Source organism: Lagopus leucura, unplaced genomic scaffold, assembly GCF_019238085.1.
Source record: "Lagopus leucura isolate 7727_CA_CO unplaced genomic scaffold, USGS_WTPT01 Super-Scaffold_100009, whole genome shotgun sequence".
Taxonomy (NCBI): Eukaryota; Metazoa; Chordata; class Aves; order Galliformes; family Phasianidae; genus Lagopus; species Lagopus leucura.
The window spans coordinates 16048099-16070479 of NW_024962266.1; the positions used below are offsets into that span (position 1 = coordinate 16048099).

The 22381-nt window shown below is 35.6% G+C and overlaps 1 protein-coding gene across 10 annotated transcripts in view; it reads left to right on the top strand.

Moving 5' to 3' along the window:
* The window catches only part of TTLL7 (tubulin tyrosine ligase like 7), a 75196-nt gene extending 55013 nt beyond the window's left edge, over window positions 1-20183 (top strand). For 5 of the 10 annotated variants that reach the window (XM_042873213.1, XM_042873214.1, XM_042873212.1 and 2 more), the window contains 6 exons: window positions 655-935; window positions 3317-3451; window positions 5176-5256; window positions 9892-10052; window positions 14319-14492; window positions 17784-20183. In XM_042873213.1, coding sequence (XP_042729147.1) covers window positions 655-935; window positions 3317-3451; window positions 5176-5256; window positions 9892-10052; window positions 14319-14492; window positions 17784-17904 — 953 coding nt within the window. In that variant the 3' untranslated portion in view covers window positions 17905-20183. Of the gene's footprint in view, window positions 1-654; window positions 936-3316; window positions 3452-5175; window positions 5257-9891; window positions 10053-13024; window positions 13118-13198; window positions 13307-14318; window positions 14493-14884; window positions 15004-17783 lie in introns of those variants that run through there. The other 5 variants (XR_006179307.1, XR_006179308.1, XR_006179309.1 and 2 more) reach the window with 5 other exon arrangements.
* Window positions 20184-22381: the final 2198 nt, after the last annotated feature.

The window sequence follows — 22381 nt, forward strand, 5'->3', positions numbered from 1 at the left end:
CAGGGTTAAATATGTTGGTTTTTTTCAGTTCATCTTTAAAATCTTTTCTAAATTAATGAAAATTTTTTATTTTAAAAAGGATTTTTTTTACAAAATTGCTATAGGGAAACATACACCTGAGTTACACTTGGAAATGTTGTAAATGCTTCTCTTTGCTCTTTTATTACTTTGAGAAAAGTTTCATCGCGTTATTACACAAGTATTTCTAAAATTTTATTTTTAATGTTAGCATTCTTTATTTAGACTGAATTAAAAAGCTTTACAATTATGTAAGAGCAGATGGGGGAAGATGGGCCTGGGAAGATATGCTCCAGCAACCAAACTCTTTCTTCCATATTATTTCATTCAGGAAGCCTAATGTAGCAGCCCCACACAATTTTTAGCCTATAGAGAAATATGTGCTCTGTATTAAATCTGATGCATGTTATAGAGGACTGAGTCTACCTGATTAAAGGTGACTAGGAAGAAGAAATAAATGTTCTAATAGAATATGTAATAAAAAATATACTGGGGGATCTGACATGAATGACTACTATGTATAAGGTATGTGACACTTTAATGGATGTACACACCTGTTAGTTGTATGTTAGTTACTGATGGAAAAATGGGTCTGAAATGATGCAACTACTTGTTAAACTTTTAATTTGTCTGCAGGTAGAATGAACTGGAAACCTTCGATTAAAAATACAAAATCTCCATCACATTCATCCTCATCATCATCTACAGGTCCAATAAGGCGTTCAGTAAGCTGCCCTCGTTCAATATCAATATTGTCTATGCAGTCACACGCAGCTGAGCATCGTCCCTTCTCTGCCAAAGCACCTCTGCAAATCCAGCGTGCATCCTCAGTGAATAGGTCTCGTTCTTTAAATTGCAGCCCATCTTCATCCAGAGTCTGTCAGACATCCAGCTTGGGAACTATGAACTCTTCAGGGGTGAGATAACATTCAAAAATGTTTAATTTCTCTGAAGTTCAATGAATACGTTACTAATTTTTACAATGTCAAAAATCGTGATGCATTATCATCAATTAAATTCTATTTTGAGAGATACTCAGGAATATAAGATATCTAGAAAGACAGGTCTAGACACATATTTCCTTTTGAAGCCTGTCCCTGAGTTAGGCAAACAAAACATTTACTCAGGTGGTCCAGCTAAATCGTGAATAGAAAAAGAAAAAAAAATAGATCAAAGAATTTTAACTGTTTAGAATTTGTGTAGCTGTAAGATAACAGTGTATTTCTGAAACATTTTTATTTTTTATTTTTTTAATTTTTGTGTTTCAATTCATACTTTATTGCATGACCTGTACATTTCATCACCCAAACAACTTATCTGGAGATGGGGCAGTAGAGATTGGCATTTGTTACCCACACTTGCAGCCTTTCTTTCCTGTGGTGTGCTTTGATTGTCAGAAATCCTTTTGTAATGCTAATTAAGTTGCTTCACAGTATTTACTATCTCTAGTAAAGATGCATCCAACAGAATGCACGTTTTCTGTTTTGCCTGTGAGGCTTTGTCTAAATGATGAAAAAGGATCCTTTTAAAATTGTGTGCTGACACCTTGTGAAATACTCCTTAGTGTGGTTTTCTATCTTTTAAAGTCAGCTAATAGAATTGGGAAGACATTAAGATTGTGTCTTCACCACAACGTGTTAAAGGTGTTGTTTTATCACATTAGCTATCTCAAGTTTAAAATGTACCCTTTTATCATCAAGATGTATTCTAAGAGCTAAATGAGACAGGGCTGATATAGATTTTTTTACTCACATTAACTCTATATCAAATACAAATTACTGAAAGATTAAAACCAGTCTCTTGCTGAATGATGTAAAAAATGGTCTAATCTCTTAACATGGGCAAGAAACTATACTTATTTTTCATTGAGAAAGCTCTAGCATGGAAATGATCTTGGTATGCAGATCAATCATGTGAGGTAATAGAGCTTAAGTCGTGTTTCTTAAAATAATGTGAATAAAATAACTTAGAAAATGGATAAGAACTACAGGTAATTTAGCACTATATTGTGAATGCAACTCTGATCATAATTATTTCTGCAACTAAGAACGATATACTATATATTACTGCTAAAAAAATTGAAATTGATAAACTAGAACTTGCTAAGAAGAAATAATTTGTCCATGTTAAATTAGTTTATTGATCCTTCAAGCAGGAAAAAAAAAGTATTTTGTCATTTTTGGAGGCTTGTAAGATTCAAACGTACTGAAACGTATGAAAACTCGAGTTTAGAATGAGCTGTTTAGAGCACTGCATTCAGCTCTGGGTCCTCAATGTAATAAAGACATGGACTTGTTGGAGTGGGTCTAGAGGAGGACCACAAAGATGATCAGAGGGCTGGAGCACCTTTCCTATCAAGACAGGTTGAAAGAGCTGGGCTTGTTCAGCCTGAAGAAGGGAAGGCTGCAGGGAACCACTACAGCAAACTTCCAGTACTGAAAAGGAGAGACGGGAATCTTTAACAGTGATGGGACAGGGAGTAATGACTTGAAATTAGAGTAAAGATTTAGACTAGACATTAGGAAAAAAATTTTTCACAAGGACAGTGGTGAGGCACTGACACAGTCTGCCAGGAAAAGCTCTGGGTGCCCCATCCCTGGAGGAAGGTGCTGAAGGCCAGGTTGTGTGGGGCTCTGGGCAGCCTGTTCTTGGGGATTGGAAATAGATGATCTTCAAAGTTCCTTCCAACCCAAGCCATTTGTGATTTACATTTGGGAATTACAGATGTATTATTATAGCAGTTATGATCAAAAGTGGATCTGTAGATATTTAGCAATATCCTAGGAAACTGAAGACAATGCCAGAAACCCATGGATCAGAGTGTGATTAAAATGTTTTTGTTTCTTTATGTTTCCTTGAAGACTTTGCACAGTCATACAATTGGCAGTTTCTGTTAAATATTAATTTAAATTTGTTGCTTTGCAGACAGACCTAAAATGAAGTTTTTAGTAAGAATTGCTTTTAATTATATTGAACTTAGTTATCTCACATCAAATCTAAATTCTAAGTGGTAATCATTATGAATATCTATCATATATTTTCTTACCTTGTTTCAAACAAACGTGTTCAAACTTGGCTTTTCTTGCATCTCTTTACAACTGAAAGTAACCTTGATGGGTTAATGTACAAGGTATATATGTATGTCAGATATGTATCAGGTACTATGTCTGTGCATTTCTCAAGTGTATTCCATATCTCCTTGTTTAGAATTTTTTTATCAAGGAACTATCTTTGTTATCATCTGACAATCTAATATCATGCCTGATTTTTTTTTTCCTCTACTTAATATTGTTTTTAGAGTGAGTCCTTACTGCAGCAGAAAACTAAAGAGCAAGAAGTCGCTTTGACAAAAGAGACTCTACTCATTTTCAATGACATGAGAATGAAGTTCCCAGGAAAAACAGATGAAGAATCAGAATTAATTATAGAAGAAGTAAGTATCTATAAATAAGAAAGAAGAATTACAGTCTAGATACTTACTGTTTATGCTGCTAGAATGAAAGAAAGTAGAAAGTTCAATTTATGATTCATGAGCTCCTGTGGCCTTAGAACTTCCATAACTCAGGATAATTCAAAGATTTCAAAAGCTTGCAGCTTTGCACACTTTCTGACCTTAAAAAAGCAGCACTGAAAACATTCTTATGCCTTTATAAAATATATGACAACTATCAGAAAGATTAGGAAAAATCTTTTCAGTTTTTCATCGGGGAGACAGTTCGGACTTTGAAGTAAGTTAAGAATAATGTTACAACTCATTAACAGTTTATATTTTATCTGGTATTGTTAGTGCAGATCCTGACATGTTTAATTTGAATATGCTTACTGGAGAACACAGAGAGGTTTGCTGGGAGGTTGCTAGTCATAACGATCACAATTCACACTCTTTTTTTGGCTCCTATAGCCTGCTAGCTTGCATTTTCTCACATCCAACATTCCATCAGCCTTACCACTTGATATATGAAGCAATCCCTGATCTGAGGGAGAATTAAAAAGCAACATCTAATATTCAGCTATATAAGAAAAAATATATGGTATTTAAATCTCTTATAGATCTCTACTGCAAAGAAACTAATGTAAGCCTGGAAAAGAAAAAAATAGAGAGGTTTTTCTCAATTCAGTAGAAATAGAGGGATGTAGTCATTTAAATTAACCCCTGTATTCTGTTGTAAGTAAGCAGCTCACAGTGCGTTTAAATTCATCAGGCTAATTCCTTATCCAGTTGGAAATGCTCTTTATTCTCTTCTGTGAGTTTTTGAATTTGTAGAAATGTTTTTAAGTCTCCAATAATCTGTGCAAATGCATCACAGTGGAATTGTCCTGAATTGATGATTAATTTAGTTGATTTTAAAAGACAGCATTTGTAAATAGCATGTTTGGATTCTCTTCTCAAAACTAGAAATAAAATTCATCATTAATTTTACTTTCAGAAATGCAAGAGCATATGCATATTTATCTATCTACGTGTGTGTGTGTGTGTGTGTGTGTGTGTGTGTGTTTGTAAATGCACTCCATCTAGTGGTGCATTCTAAATAGAGCGCTAGCATGATTGTAAATACTATTTCTTACTGCAGAATTCTCCTTAAAATTCATCTGGCTTTAATCAATTTCTGTTGGAAAATATTTCTTCATGGAAGTAAAGAAGTAATTGTATATTAGCTGTCAAGCAGAGCTGGCCATAGGTCTGGAATAGAACACGAAGATAGAATAGTAAAAATGTATGCTCACAGTTTAAGCTATTTTGTTAGCCGACATCGTAAAAGGAAAATATTGCTCAACAACAATGATCATTTATAGAACACATGTTTTCGACGTGTATCTGATGTCCGTTATGAAACAAAGAAACTGTTATGCATTGTGGAACTCACAGTACTGTTTTGAAGGAATCACAACTGTGTCAGTCAAGACAGGCTTCTATCTGCTTTGTAGTGTAGGGCTGTCAAAATCTAGGTACTAAAGATGGAAGGATTAAACTGCTGAACATATCTTGGCAAATGTCTCCCAATATGAATTTGAAAATATTTTAGAGAGAATCTTTTTACACAGAGATATTCTAGATAGTCCATATGTTAAAATTGTGAATATCTGTGAATGAAGTGTCAGATTATGATTATTTTTATATGCATTTATTTTTTTTCTTTTGTTTTGCAATGACTACAGATAATGGATAATTGGAAGTACCATAAAACAAAAGTGGCATCATATTGGTTAGTAAAACTGGATTCTGTAAAGCAACGAAAAGTAAGTGATACAGATTTCGTTCTCTCAAGATCATCAGGTGTAGACAAATAGCAGTGTGCCTACTGGTGTTTAGCAGTTTTTGAGAGTGACTTGAGATGTTCCAATACTGGCTAGTTTCTCTAATGCATATGGATTAATCCTATTACAGGTAATGATGATGCTCCGTATTTAGACAAGTGTAATTATTCTGAAATATAATTACAAAAACAATTTCTTTGAAAACTGGACTGCTGAAAGAAAAGGGGAAAAAAAAAAAGCCCTTGGATACCGATCCTTTTAGCAAACATTCTGAGAAGGGCACTGATTCAGCAGATTTGATTGATAAGGATAGGTTAGTCAATAATTTCAGACTAGGAATGTTAAAACTCCATTAGGAGTTAGTGATATTGCACTTCGTTAGTTGAGTCTTTGACACACTGTTTTACAACAGATCATGTTAAAGAAAAAACAGGCCAGCCAAGCACAGATTTTTAACATTGTTATAGCATTCAACTGTCTACTTTAGTCTTAGAAAGGAATAATTACATTTATTTATCATTCTGTCTTTATTCATCTGCTGTCTATGAGCTACTGTTGTATACAGCAGCTGAAGAATTTTTTATCTTTTTAAAAACTGACACAGTATAGGATGCCAGACATATCTGTGTGACATAACATATGTCAGTCAAAGTCATCTTCCCAATATAATATTTATTTAACTTAATGTAGAAGAAATTTTTTTTGTTAGTACTTAGGTGACCCTAAAGCAGTATTTGGATTTTAGTTTCAGTCACTGACAAAATATGTGGATTAGCATATCTGTTCCAGGCATTTAATTTCTGTATTTCTCAGTTTCACAATCTATTTTATCGACCATAAAAGTAAGCAACTTAATAAAAACGCTGCACACACGATAAATACTATCATTGGAAAAGGTTGGTTGATGGTTGAACAGGAGAAGTGTTTAAAATCAGCCCTATGATTCTCAGGCTTTCAAACTGTATTTTATTGAACATTGCATTAAATGCTTGTTTTCGTACTGGACAGAGAGAACATTACCTTAATGTGATATCATTTGATAGAAATATATCTGACTATTCAAGTCAAATTATGAAGTTCAGATGCTGCATTGAATGTGCATCTATACAGCTTTTAAAAGTTAAATTAGACATGACAGACTTGACAGCGTGGAAAGCTATAACATAACTAGAATTCTTCTTTAACCATGTCAAGTGGCAGCACTATAACTTAGCAGACTTCTTGTCCATTGTCCAGAATCTGTACAGCAGCCGTCTTCATTTGCTGAAATTGTTTAATTTTTTTCGTATCCTAGACCTTTTCCACTGCATATTCCTTTGTCTAAAATGATCTAATTTGTTTCTTGTTACAGGAATGACTGTTGCAATGCCAATAGGCATTCACATAGGTCTTTTCCACTGTGTGCATGTGGCAGTTATAACCTTTAGTGCAAATCCAGAGAGAGGTTTAGTGTGGACTTGTAGTGATATAGAGGAAGAGTTGCTGGGAGGATGGGGAGATGGACAGATATAGGTACATATACATATATATAGCTAACAGTGTCTCAAATTCATGCTGCTGCTGCAGTGAACATCTCTTTGCAGCAGAAGTCTATGGGGCAGCTGGAGATAATAGGGGATATGTTGCCAGAACTGATTCCTTTAGTCTGTGCAGCTATGAGTGTGAATAAGGGTCCCTGAATGAGGCCCATAATTACAACTGAGATACAGGGCTTTCACAAAAGACTAGTTAAGGTACTTTGTTTTCTTTTTTCTCTCTCTCTCTCCAATTATTCTTTTTTCCTCTCTACCTTCCTTTCCTTTTCTGTCTTCACCATCCCCTATTCTTGTTTTTCATTCTTTTCAGAATGTTCTCTTGTAAGCACTATTATTATAATTTCCAAAAGTCTACAGTATAGGTTAGTTATGCCCTTTATTTGGCTGGCAGTCATGTAAAGGCAAGGGCACATTTACGTTGGGATGATACAGGTTGATATGCTAGGCCGTTATTGGTAAAACTGCACAACCACGAATATGGTTGTCTTTGCTGCTCTTTTGGGGGGCATCATTTGCTACTTGGGAAGCTAATGATTCTTGAAGCACAAGTGGGCCCTTCATCTTTGGACGCTGGAAATAATTTTTTTTTTCTTTACTGTTTTTAGCCTCAATCCCTTCAAGCTATCAGATAGTTATTCTTGGAAGGGTAGTTCATAAAAATGGATTAACTTTGACAATGACATTGCAGCTCAGGACTGCCAAATGTAAGCTTTTGTTGATTTGAAAGAAGTGTGTTTTATATTCCAGTGGGGTGGGTAAAGCAGAAAAGAGCTCAAGGTGAAGCATATTTATGCAAGTAAAGAATCTGTCTCAAAGGTACTTTCTGCAACTTTGTGAAATACAAAACAGGAACTCAGTCCCCTTAACTATACTTCAGAATTAGTGGCAAGTTCTAAAAAAACGAGAAGAAAATACCTGGGCAATGCACAAGATTTCACGGTGCTTGTCCCTGACAGATGTATTTTCTTAAATATTATTCTACATAATGTAGAGAAATTAAACTCTTGCTCATATTCTTCCCTTCTAACATTACAACATTACAGCAGAGTTAAAGGAGGCATTTAGAAGAAAGCTATGAAATCAGTACATGCTAAAATGAAATTTAATCTTCCAAGACTTTTAGGAAAAAGAGACTTCTGTATGACAGGAGTTGTGACTGTTTTGTGTTACATCACTTTACATAATTTCTTTAAAAACTGTTTTGATGGTTACCAGAGGTCTGTTCATCTTGTTTTGAATATACTCTTTTATAACATCTTGTTCTGTTACACTTAGATAATTGGCTATGATGATGATGTAAATTGATGTAAACAGAAAGATGAAGGCAATCTAGGGAAATTAGCTTAGAAAAATGGGTTTGTATGCTCCATGAAGTTCCAGCCCTTTTGCAATGCCTTGTCTCTTTTTCTTAAATGGATGATTGAGGCTGTGTTTGCAAATTAAGAACAATTAACTGTGATATTTCCCACTCTGGCGTACTGGCAATGTCAACACAGCAAAAACAGAGCAGGTTGTTTTTTTTCCCCCTCCATAGTACCTGACAGTCTGTAGCTTGCTATAAGATGCAAGGCTCTATCCAGATGCTAAAACAAAGGCTACTCAGTGGCATCTAATCTTTCTATCTCACTCTTGGGGATCAAGTGTGAGAGATCACAGCCTATTTTTTCAACTGTATTTGCAAAGATTCTGAACAGATAGGACAGCAGTGTTCTCGTTGTAACTGTATGCACTGGATTAAAACAACACCTATACATGGATACAATCCTATTTCTTCAAAAAAGAGCTCAAATAACATGTCAATGACACATCTCATCCGGGTTTTTATCAGACATCCACAGGTTTGTTTGTTTGTCAAGTGTGATAAGACTATTTATGAACAACAGTTTGTTATGCAGATCTAAAAAATTGAAATTCTACATCATGCTTCCATATTTTGTTTTTATTAAATCTCCTTCACCTTTTGAGACTTATATATTTAGCCATACAAGTCTGTCTTTCATACATCTAAAAGTTGCCACAGAGAGTACCATACTTTCTAAATTTTCAAATTTGCAACATCTTATACTGAAAGAATACCTTCATCAGTTCACTGCTCAGTTGAGTGTGATGCTTTTTTGGAGATGATATTTTTATAAAGAGGCAACAAGAGTGCCCATGTTATGTAAAATTATGGGTATGTGGTTGGTTTTGTGGGTTTTTTTTTTTGTTCTTTTTGTTGTTTTTTTTTTAAAGGCTACATGCACCATAGGCTCTTTTAGGGCAGAGTTCGGAGCTCCAATGAGGAGGGCAAGTTACTACTAGAGTGTTCTGGAAGTTTACTGTTTCCTATTCCTGGTTTTATTGATGTATCTGAATAAACAGATGTCAGTACATTCTTCCAGCTTGTTTCCTTCCAGTAAGTATAGAGGGATCTTAGACGACTGACCTGAGAGAACTTACAGATGTAAAAACAGACATGACGAATCCCACTTTCCATTTTATATTTTTTTACATATATATAAAATATCTAAAATGTCTTTCACTGCTATAGACATTACTCTTTTTACTTTTTAAATATTTTCCTATTTTGTTGCTTATTTCTCAGCTGAAAGCTAAATTAAAATAGTTTGATCTAGTGTAAATGCTGAGTTTCAACAGACATTAAACCAGAAACAGCTTTTTTAGTTTTTCAGGACATTTTAATTCTTTATAAAATACATGGCATTTTAAAAGGGAGGGGAAAAAGAGATAATCTTCAAATTTATAATATTTGGGTTGTTAATTATGTTGCTTCTAGTCTCTAATTTTGTTTCACTTTAAATGCTTTTTGCCGTTTAAATTAGCTAGTATTCAACAGACTAAAAAAAAAAAAAGGAAAAGAACTTTTTTGCAGTAAAAATATTTTTATTTAGTTTTCCAAAATTTTATTGACAGAAAAAGCATCTCATAAAGGTTTGCTGCTGAATGCACAGAAATGAAATGTAGTCATCTGTGGGAATTTACAGCTATGCAGTGATCTGTGTGTGCAGTGAATCAGAGAGCAGTTGTTTTTTAGATTTTGCAGTATGCCTTTCTTTGATACGCTTCAAATACTGTTACCTAGGTTTTGGATATAGTCAAGACAAGTATTCGTGCGGTCCTCCAGCACGTCTGGAAGGCTCCAGACATTGAAAATCTGCATCTGTACCGTCTCTTTAACCGTGTATTTAATCGTTTACTTTGGAGCCATGGTCAAGGTCTGTGGAACTGTTTCTGTAATTCAGGGTAAGCCCATTTTACTTAATATCTTAATCTTTTTAGTAACTTCACAGTTACGATCAATGCAAGCATATTTTATTGCTCATTTTCATTCAAGAGAACACTGTAATACATTGAACTCATTTTAAAACAATGTATAGATATAGTATAATTGGAAATCTAATAACCTATGCCAACTCTTTCAGTAATGGAATCCAACATTTAGTAAGATTTTCACAAATATAATAATCTGAGGACATAATCTAATTTTCTAAATAGCTGAGCTTTTGTTCAACTCTTTCATTTGGATAATCCACAATTTTTAGGCCAGGTCACTGTGTCAAATGTGGACTTACTCTCCAAAAAATCATTGCTGTCTCAAGACTTGTGAGAGGAAAGTTCAATCTCAGGTGCAACTATTTCTTGCCAAACGCAATCTCTGTTCTGTCATTTACAAATAATGGGTCAGAATTTTTGAGCTTGATTATATTTGCTGGTTCACACAGTGGTGGGAATTTAAGTATGTGCAGAATAGGAAATGTGCACACTGAAGTAAGCAGATATGCTTGGATTACAAATAAATTTTCTAGAGAGGAAAGAGCAGTCAGGCCATATTTTGAAAGTTCAATATCCTATGCTTCAAAATCTACATTCCTGAAATCAATGACATTTGTGTAAGGATTTTTTATACCTGTGGTCTGATTCTCCAAATTTCTTGATAAAATGGTAATGTGTAAATATGAGATATATTGCACACAAAAATACATTTTTTCTGAAAGTATATGTACAGTTTTTAAAAGAATGGGATGGGATTTTAGTAGCTTACATAAGATGTTTCAAGTGGCTTATTGAAGATGAACGACAAATGTCATATGCTAATGGCTTTGTATCTACAAAAGAATCAAGCTCAATATATTCTTTTCTTGCAGTTATTTGTTGTATGTAGAGAACACATGTACTGCACTTGTTAATTATTTCCTAACATAATAGAAGAATGTGCTAACAAAAATGAGGGATCTGAGAGCATCCAAAAGGTCATCGATTTTGTTGTTGTCTTACAGTTATTTTCTCATTGCTGAAGGTTTGTTGTGCGAACTGTTAAGTCATCTTATTTTTTTTTTTAGGGTTAAGACTTGTTAGAAGTAGCTGTCAGGAATTTAGCATGCTCAAAAAGTTAACACAGAAACCTTTTCTTAAGCTTGTTTTTCCAATCTAAAACACTTCTTTTACATAATCCTCAACAGCTAAAGAGTCCCTTCTTAATGGCAGTAGAGGTGTGCAAATCTTTTAGTCAAAACTAAGTTTTTTGCTGTGATATAATATTATACGTTCCCTTTCAGTAATGCTATTCTTATTTTGAATCTTATTTTTTAGTGTGCTCTTTTGCAAATCATCTAATATGCGTTGAAAAAAAATATCTTTTAAGCTTTTTCTTTTTAAAAATAATATATTTTGTTCAAAACCAATAAAGAATTCTGTTCACTTGGCTCGGGGAAACAGTCTTTGGGTTCAGTGAAGAGCAGGATTTCCCATCTAGCAATACTTTCATTGATGCAGATCAAGTCCCAGCTGACTTGTGAGTGGAGCTATGCTCTTTGACAAACATCCAATTCCTTGTAAAAGGAGTTGTTATGTAAAAATTTCTAAAAATACTGTAGAAGTATATATATATATGAATAACCACTATGTGTTGAGATCATTCTACATGTAACATACCTGCTACAAAATTAGTAGAAGCAAGCAAGTTGAAAGGATGTTTGTATCTAGTCAGTATGTTGTTTATTCAGTTGCAATAAATCACTCTTGCCATGTAATGCTCAACACAGACCTCAAGACAACTATGCAACAGAGACCAGCTTCTCATCTGTCATCCTTAGGGTTAACTGTGCCATTTTAAAGAACAGTTTAGAATAAATGAAGGGCATGTGTAGAATTTGGGGACAAATGTGTGGAGGGAGGTATTACTGTGCTAATCAATAAACAGTATGAGTATGTGAAAATATATCAAGAAGTATGGCACTTTTATTATCAATTAATATGTACATCTTAGGAGAATAACAAAGATAATAGCCATTAGCTTTTTTTTTTTTTTTTTTTTTTTATAGCAAGAAGAATGAACAAAAAAACCCAAAGAAATCCTAGTGGAATTACATGGATATAGATGATTTCATAAGGCTTCATTTGTATTACTACATAGTAAACAATTACAACTAACCGGAAGTTACAGTTGACCTGAGATGGCTTTAAAAACTATGTGAAATAATTGAAAGTATTGCACAACCAAGCATAATATTCTCTAGATCTATTAAGAGCTCAGTGATTTCTTACTCATGTATGGAAACTTAAGTTACAGCATAATAAATTAAGGTTCATTGGGTAACAGTACTCCAGTCATTGTGACTGCAGTATAACGGAGTATGAACTGAATCTGTGTAGCTTATGGAGGAGATTGATCAGTAACACTTATATGAAATCTCATTAAAATTCACACATATATTTCCAAACATCAATCTTTTTTATTGTATATCATCACACTCGTAATCAACCATAATTATAGCAGGCCATATATTCTTCTTCACTGATAAAGTCTTTCATAACTGTGGGAAAGTAATCACAGACCTCAAAGCCCAGAACTTAAGGAATTTATCAGGATAGTTTCTAGCAGGAGATTTTGGAGATTTATGGGTTGAATTAGAAAATAATTACGTGTAACACTGTGAATCCGGTGAACGAATGTAATACTTAGAACTTCATTTTTGCTCCTTTCCACCAGATGTCACATGGTGGAAGAAATAATAAAGACAGTAGATTAATTTTCATGCAATAGTAAATGGGAAAATTTCATGGTCAGGGAACAATATTGAGAAAAATACATTAAGGAAAGCAATTCTTCAAGGAGTATAATTATTCTGCTTATTAAATAAACACCTTTGCCTTAGAAAACATGTTTCTTAACTCATTATATGGATAAGAATTAATGAGACAAATACTTTTGTCAGTTGAATATTACCTATGCGATGGAAAATCTGTAGGACTGAACGGTTTCAGCTTGCACATACTATTTAGACTGGGAATCCAGGCTGAAAAATCAGGTATACGTGGTTTGTTTTACTCATTAATATTCATAATTGCATGCTAATACATTGCAATTAAAAAAATATATATCTCATTAGGCTGAAGAAGGCATGCTGGTTCTTTGATGTGTACTAAAATCCATTGTTTTAAGAACAAACATCTTACCTCAGGGATGTAAAGTCTACTACTGATCTCAGTGGGAAAAGGTAAATCATCCCAAATGCCATGTCGATCCCAAAAAATAGATGCAGCAAATTTTCCTCACTCTCTGAAGTGCTTCTTTAATAACCAAGTAAAAAGCATCAAGCTTACAATGCCATCTGTGGTACTGGGAAATGTTTTGATGAAAAAGTGGCCTTCACAGCGACCACATTGCCTTTAGAACATAGATAATGTTCTGTAATCTGATCAGGCTTTCGCATGAAGCATAACATAGGCACAAACACAAGTGTTAGTGTATATACTAAAACTAATATCAACTTCTGTAATAAACATATCAGATATGCTTTATCACTTATTTTTTCATTTTTTTGTTATTGTTTTTGAAACGGAAATGGCTTTTTAAGAAAACAAACAAAAGCATGATGGTCTGCATTTAAAAAAGAAAGCTTCTGTACATGCACCTTGTAAGCTGTACTTAATAGTGGGAGATCACCTCCATATGGCCAGATGGGATAATAAGCAGTATTTCAATGACTAAACTTAAAATCTTTCTTCTTATTGGGACAGGAAAGCAGAATGTGTGCTAATCTCCTTTATGTTCTTTTAATATTGATTTCTTGGTATTATGAACTTAAGTTATTATTGTGCTGTGGAGAGATTTATAAATAACATATTGCTTTTATTAATATCACATCAGATCTGCATTCAGCTGGTGGCCTGTTAAAAATAGTGATTTTTCTTATTCCTGTTACAAGACACCATCTACAATTACGTGACAGCAAATCTTTACATGCTAAACCTAAGTAATAGCCCTATAAATGCTTAAGGAACATATTAAATGAAAAATAGATTTGGGATATTTAACATATGAAAAAAAACTTTTTAATATGGTATTTGGACTCCCAGCATCTGAATTATTTGTTAAATATTATAGAATCTTTCTGTAAACAGGCATGTTAATGCATTTTCTCCTGTTCCTCTATTGTTAAATCTGATATAAAGGAATAAAGCTCACAGATTGCAGAAAACATGAAGTCTTATCTGTTTCCATAACAGGAACTCTTGGGAAACCATATTTAGTAAAAGCACAGAGGTGGTGACTCCTGAGCAACTACAGTGTTGCCAACGAATAGTGCAGCTTTGTAAGCACTGCCTGCTAGTGGTGTACAAATATTCATCAGACTCAAGAGGATCCCTGACTGGAATTAGTCCTAGCTGGGATGATACAAGGTATGCACTTTAGTGTTCTCTTCCTAAAATACAATGATCAAAGGTAATACTGGGACAGAATTAATATAAGCCACTACTGCCACACTTCCCTTTAAACCTAGTTCACTAAATATTAAAAGAAAAAAAAAAAAAAAAAAAGGAAACCAACCAACCAAACAAACAAAAAAACAAAAAGAAAGGCAAAAATAAAAAACAAAACCCAGTTCCCCTGATAGAAAATGAAGACCATTTTGAGCTCTCTAGTCCTGTCATGAAGTGCTTCCCAAAAAATCAGGTATTTAGATTTTGTGTGAAACTACACTTATTAAAATCTTGATTGCCAACTGCTCAAGTAGCTGCAGCAAAGGCTTTTTGCAAAGTGAACTGAAAATTTCCTTTCTTCCCCTTCTCAGATCCCTCAAAGTCATTGATTCCAGATTTGCATTCCTAGAGGTATCCTAACATGTATGATACTTCTGGCTTGACATTCGCAGTGGGATGCTATAGGGCCTCAGCTCCAGCCAAGGGTCAGGTAAGTGCCATCTGATTTACTGTATTGCACAGTTTTGCAAAGTTGATTTCCAAACCCTACAGATTTCAAGTTTTATTATTTCATCTCACAGAACATAAATATGTTTTCAAACCTTGCAAAACAGCATCATATAGTAAAAAAAAACCTCTTTGGCACTTACCCGATTCTCCATTGGCTGGTTTAGTTTTTCAACTGGATACAATAAGGATCATATTGTCAGCACGGGGATCACTGAAAATCCTCCCAATGTGGGAGTCAATGCTCTGTAATTTAACAACCTTAGATGGAAAATTAAACATAAGTTTCAAATTACTTAGGCTCCAAATTCTATCCATAATGGCAATTTGAATTATTATGTATATAAAATACAAAAACTTTGTTTATATGAAACATGTCACAGACGCTATATTAGAGAAGAGTGAGTTAAATATCATGTGAATAGCAAAAGCTTTGATAAATTATCTGTTAAATTTATGACTTAATTGTGTACTTGGTATACCTAAGGCCAGTTATTTGATATACTAAATTCATTTGTTATTGTTGTATAAATCTAAAGGTGATCTAACAATTCAAAACCAGCTGAAAACTGCATTTGTTTGGTCACAGCAAAAGTCGAAGTACCTTAGCCACAAAATGAATCCTATTCAATATCAACATTACTGAGCTGCAGCAGGAATCCGGTAAAGTAATTTGGTTTAGTTCAGAGTAGAAAATCTTCAGGCTTGAAGTTTTTATTGCTTTTACTGTTAATACTGCAGAAAATTTTTCATTGTAACCAACCACAAACTATTCAAACTGATCAGATTACTCTAATGTACTGCAGCTAACAATCTTGCATTTGGAAAGAGGTGGAATGGATGACCCAACAAAACTTTTTTCATCTCTGGTTTCTGTGTTTATTTTGACACTGAATGGAAGTTTATTCAAAACTTTTGCAAGCTAGAGGAATCTAGGACCTGGTAAAGCAATATGGTAGTTAACTATGACATTCTGAATTTGTGAAATGAAAGATACATTTGGAAACAAATGCTCTTACCTATTGTGCCCCACATCATGTAAGGCAATGAACTACTATTTCTAGAAATGGGAGAAATACAGTATTGTTTCATCTAAGTTTCTGTCCTTAAATTACATAAGAAGCTGCACTACCACTAATAATTTTTTTGCCTAATAGTTAAATTTTGCAGGTGCAAGAGATCAGAGGTAATTTAATAAATGTACGAGAAAGACATTGTTTCAAGACTCTATAATGGCGAACTTGAAGAACTCCCTTTGTCTTTTTTTTTTTTTTTCTGACCAGAACATTGCTTTTTGTTTTGTGTTGATGACTAAAGCTTTCAAAGTTAGCAGATACTCCTTTATTTGGTAAAATCTATTTGTACATAGGAAGGGAAAAAGGATGTAATGAAAACAGCAGGGGTTCTTCTTTCCATTTTTTAGATTTGTTCTCAATCCCAGCTCCTAACTCTACATCCACTCTATGTGATACAGAGAATGAATAGGAGTAATAGTGCAAATGGGAATTAATGCCTTTTTTTCCCACACAAAATTAAGCGTAGAGAAAACAATGAGAGTACTCAAAAGTTATACCAAAACCTCTTCAGGTAATAGCCAAGAAATAAACTGTATAAAGTGCCAGACCTTTCACATTTTGATAAATTCACTGACGTTAGAATATTTAAGAAATGTGAAAAATACCATCTATTACTAGATCCTTACAGCTTGCGAAGTGGCATTATGACAAATTCTCTGACAGGCACTAGGGCTGTTCTCTGTATCAACAAGAAAACACAGAACTCAGTCTGGTGAGGTAGTGAGCTATGAAACACATCACCAGCCCAGAACAAATCAGACGTTTTTTTCCCCCCTGTAAATTGATGAAAATAAAAGAATAATAATATTTTGATAATAACGTGATCCGTAAGATCAATCCTTTAACTTATTCATCATTAATCAATATGACTCAGTAGAATGATGCAATGATTTTTTTAAGCAATAATTTATATATTGTGTTGTGTTCATCCATCCTAACACTGCCATAACTCATTACAATGCTCTGATTTTGTATGGATGTTACGTCTACAGTTACTGTGCTCATGTAATAATTTCTGCAACTATTAGTAAATGATAAAATAAAAACAGATTTAAGAATGAGTATTAGAAATGATAAATCACTTTTATAGCATTATATAAAATACGAACAATATAGCTGTATGAATATAGAAATATAAATCATGTGACTCACAGTGTTGTTGCATCACTGTTTCTTGCTTTACAAGAATTGTGATGCTAGCATGGCAATTTTTAGGGAAGGACAGCAGGAAATCAAAGCTGAGAAATTGTTTTTTTTTTTCCTAATAAACATTTTTTAGCAACTTAAATTTTAATAATCTAGTTAACATAAACTGCAGTTTTTACCCAGTTTAAATTGAACAAGTAGTTCTACAATAGCAAAGACAATGAGTGAAATGTTAAATTTGGATGGCACTGTTGCACAGGATTACTCTTTTAATTTACCTTCTTGCTTTAAACATTGAGAACCGGCAAGATGTTTGATTATCATACACCATCCTGAAATTTTGCTAAACTGTCCCTGACCTTAGAATCTGTTTAATGAGTTATTCATTGCCTAGTATTCCTTATGTGTTATAAATAGTGCTTATCATACATATTTTCTTGTATTTAACCATTATAAAGTAAGCACATGAACAACTAGCTGCTTCAATCTTGAATCTTGGTCTTACCTATAAATTCTGCTATATTTTTCATATCGTTTCCAGGTGTTTATTGCCAGGACCACCACAGTTCATCATGAAATCATCCTCGTCCAACCTCAGCTGCAGTTCATCTGGAATGCCTCACCCCAACATTTTGTTCACACGCAGATACAGTCACTTGTGAAGGAAAAGTTACTTTTCATTGTAAATAATGGCACTCCATTTTTATTTTCAAATTAAATTTGTGATGGAGCTAAATACAACACTGTTATATATAATATACCATATTATGATAACATTTAGCTTAAAACTTACTGTAAAAGCAAAGCTTTTCTGGAAGCATAATAAACCTTGTTAAGTTGTTTACACACATGAATGTGTAGATCTTGCTAGGTTTATAAGTAATTCCTTCCTACTAGAAATGTTATTTTTGCTGCAGAATATATAAGATGGAGCTGATCTTGAAGATCCTATTACAGCGTTACATTATTTTCTACATACAATACTTTTGAGTTGAATATTATTTATTGTAAAGTATGCTATTTATTGTCTCAAATGTAAGACAAGAGCCTTTAAAGAGACAGATGAATAAAAAAACTGTAGTAGAACAAATAAGACTGTAATTATTATTAAAAATAACCTTACCATTTCTTGGATATGTTTAAAATAATCCCCAAAACTCTGTAAGCCAAACATTTCTCCTCTGAAATTACAGGCTCTGCTTAAAGCTGTTGCGCTTCTTAAAGGACATGTCATGGTATCTTTTAGAAAAAGTGAAGAAATTCTGTATGCAAACAGTAAAAATACCAGTTCAGGCATTCACTTTCTAATTGGATTTTTGTAATAATACAGAAGCCAATATTTGTTGTCAGGCTTTCATTCACATTAACTGTGGCCTGTGCCTTTGGGAGCAAGCAGTCACCTACAACTTGTACAAGCATGCATAGTGAGTATTTTTTCTGTTTTACTGCACGAGTGGTGAAACAGACATTTTTAGGAAATACTGCAGCTATAATATATTATTTCAATCTTACACTAATTGGTTTGCTGTAGCTTTTAACATACAATTCAGTACATACTGCAGAATGTGTCATTTAACTAGACAGTATTTTCTAGACTTGTGGCACCTTTAAATGTTGAAATATAATTCATTAGAAAGCTCTCATTCAGATTCAGCTTCCCGTGCCTGGCTGAAGAGCACTAAAAGAAACTGAGCCAGAGCATGGATGTAGAATTAACAGGGCATGTAACCTGAAAACATCATTCAGGTTTGCTATGTAGACCCATTCATCTCATTCAGCACTGTGCCATATAAGCCTTATTCATTATATAAATAGTTATTTAAAATGAATTAACCTAGATTTTAAAATGAATTAAGTTTTTAAACTAAGTAAAGGACAAAGTAGTAGATATTTACCAAAGATGTGCTTACTTTCCAATAATAAAAACTGCAAATGTGTTTGTAAATTACCAGTGAATTTTATGTAGGTTGCTCTGAAAGTAATGCCTCCTGTTTATTTCCGTGGAAACAGCAACAAAGACAAAGAGCATAATAATGCTACTGGTAGAGCAAATTTTCAGCTACTAAAGCTTGTTTTTCAATGTCGTCACCACCATTAGGTATTCATTTTCACTGGTGATAAACACGAGCCTGCATGTCGCACTCACAGAAGTCTGCATGACTGTCCAGAACGTGGCTTGTCTTTCATGTTGCTGTCACCACTGCTGAAACACACCACTCACTGCCTTGCTGTTCTCACATCCACTGTTTGGCGTCCATAAATGCTGACCAAGTGTTGATGAATATCACTGGGAACCAATTCAATGATGCACCTTTGCTTCATCTGCACTTCCATGTCAGATGCAATTCTGTCAGATAGCAAAAAAATGTAACAGGATACCTACTGGGAAGGTTCAGCCTCTACTGCATCCCACCACCACTCAACTCTGATATCGCGGCCAACATCATAAAAAAGGAGGCATTACATTTGGTGCAGCCCTCATAAGTATACACTAAAAAATAATTTTGGGGGGAAGTTGTCCTCAGGAGCAAGTATATTAGAGCACTTTGACTATCCAGAGATTTAAGAGATATTTAAGAGACTTAAGAGATTTGAGACTTGAACTTGTCTGGAACTTAATGTTTTAAGCCTTAGCTATAGCATGTATATCAAGTTGGGAATTTTGGTAAGACTTTTGAAGCCTGTGTTGTTGTCCCTCAGTTCTAGAATTGCAGGCTACAACACAGCAAAAATATTTGTAAACAATTAACAAACCTCTGAGATAAGCCAGATATAAGTAGTCTTCTGGTCTGGTAAAGATTTTTCATTTTCATGGTAATACTAGTTTAGTAATATAGCATATTCACAATAATTGTATATCTCTTTAGATCCATACAGTGACTACTGATAAAGCGTACTGTGGTTATCTGTAACACACAATAAAAGCTGTACATCTCTCTTCCACTGTATTCTGCTGTGGGTCATAGTGGGAAAACCAGCTTCCAGTCTAGCTTGCCAAACTCAGACTGAACCCTGCCACAGCAGGCTCACACAACTCTTTTTTAATTTTTTTTATTTTATTTTATTCTTCTGTTTTAAACTTCTTTTGATCAGTATTCTCAGAGGGCAGTGCTGGGACAGGTCAATCTGTACGGAGTACTCTGGCAATGGAAAGAGAACTCCTATGGGCAGACCTGGAAACAAATAACACACTTAGTATGAACAAAAGTGGACCAGATGGTTGGTGCATGTCTGATGTTACTTATTTCTGCTAACCTTTCCTAATGTGGTGCTGCGTTCCTAACAATGTGGTGATCAATACATAAAATAAGCGTAATCTCAGATTTTCTTGCCAGCTTCTGAGTGTGCATGGCCCACAAAGCAGAGCAGGCTGGCTGCACCTGCAGTCTGATCCAGATAGTGCGAAGGGAGAAAGCATTGCTGCGTTCCTCCCGTGCTCAGTCCTGACCCTGGGCTCGTTTTCTAGCTGCACTACGACCTGAGCAACTGAAAAAAAATCCCTCCGGCACGCGCGGGGCTGTAGCGTTACGCAGGAGCAGAGTTTCTGGCTCACCGCCCCGGCTGAGCTGCGGGCTGGGTTCCGGCCAGGCCTTTGGGGAACACCGGGCAGCGACGTTGCTAAATTCCATTAATGACCTAATCTTTATAAACCCGCTGATACTTATTCAAAAACACTGACGCTTAGAGGACACTTGTATTTCCCATTCGTTTTCCTCGGGGCCGGCTGGCAGCACGCGCAACGGCACCCTGCCGGCCTCGCGCTGCCCATCCCGAGCCGCCGCGCGGGGCGGGCGCCGGGTCCCGCGGCGCTGCACGAGGCGGCACGAGGCAGCCGCTGGCCTGGGAGGCGCCGCGCTGCCGCCCGCGTGTGGCCGCGGCACGAAGCGGGGCTCACCTCACCGGCCCGGGGCCGCCGGCAGAGGGCGGCAGCAGCAGCAGCAGCAGGTAAGGGGTGGCTGTCGGGACGGGGGGGACCGGCATGGAGGTCAGGGTGCTTCCCCGCCCAGAGGCGGTGCTGCGATAACTTCAGCCTGCCGTTGCAAAATGCAAGGTGTGATCACAGTAAAAAAAAAAAAAAAAAAAAAAAAAAAAGCCTGTACTGCTAGCTGGGTGTCCAAAACCCAAATCACCTCATGGTAGTGATGGCGCAGTCAGGGCAAGCCCGTGCATGGATGTTTGGAAGGAGGCAGCAGCTGCCGTGTTTTGGGTGCAAATCTCTCACGGTTTCTTCAGCGCGGGGCACCTGCGGAGTGCAATGGCTGCGCCGTGCTCCGGCTGCTCACGTGCTCGAGTCGCTTCTCAGCGAGCACGGTCGGGCTCAGAAGGACCACTTACGAAATCTCACAAAGTTTTCGCTCCGTATTTGTGCTGTGAAGCAGTTCTTAACCTGTGAGAGTGCAGCCTCCTGGCATCTCCGTCAGCCTTTACTGGAGAAAAGCACCTTGGGCACTTGGTGGGAGTTGCGTCGGTGTGTGCTGCGAGCAGGGCGCCCGGGGGCTGACCGGAGGGCATGGCTGGAAGCTGCTGCTGCAGGGCTGGTACCTGTCTGTTCTGCACTGCGGGCCCAGGAGTTTCGTTTTCTGGTAAAAGAAAGTGCATATAAATTTGCTTCTTTAGTTCTTGGTAACAAGGTTGGGATTCTAAATACAAAATCAGAGCAGCAAAGAAAATACACCTTTGAAAGGATTGGTTTGGCAAAGTAACTTTCAAGGAAACAGTATTCATAGCAATACTCACTTGCTAGACGTTGGCCTTGGGCTGATGTTCTGCCTGGAATATTTTGTCCTCTATGTGGATGCCAGCCACCTAATTTCTGATTCTCTATCCAGGAAATTTAACGAATTCACATCAGCTGTTAAAACTACATCTGAATGATTTCGTTGCTGGGCTAGCTGCTCACGTTCATTATTTAACACACACACATCTATTTACAGTTTTTGCCCTTTCCTTGAATCTTCAAGCGGAAAGTTTGGATTACATTGACATTTATATAACATCTAATTTAGGCATTTGCAAATGTGACTGTTTGCAAGTTAGCTTTGCATGCAGTGTTAAAACGGTTAACTTGGAGCTGTTGTATTTATTCCCATTTTCAGGAGATCATTTGCTGTTAAATCGTATAGCTGCTGGAAAATCTTT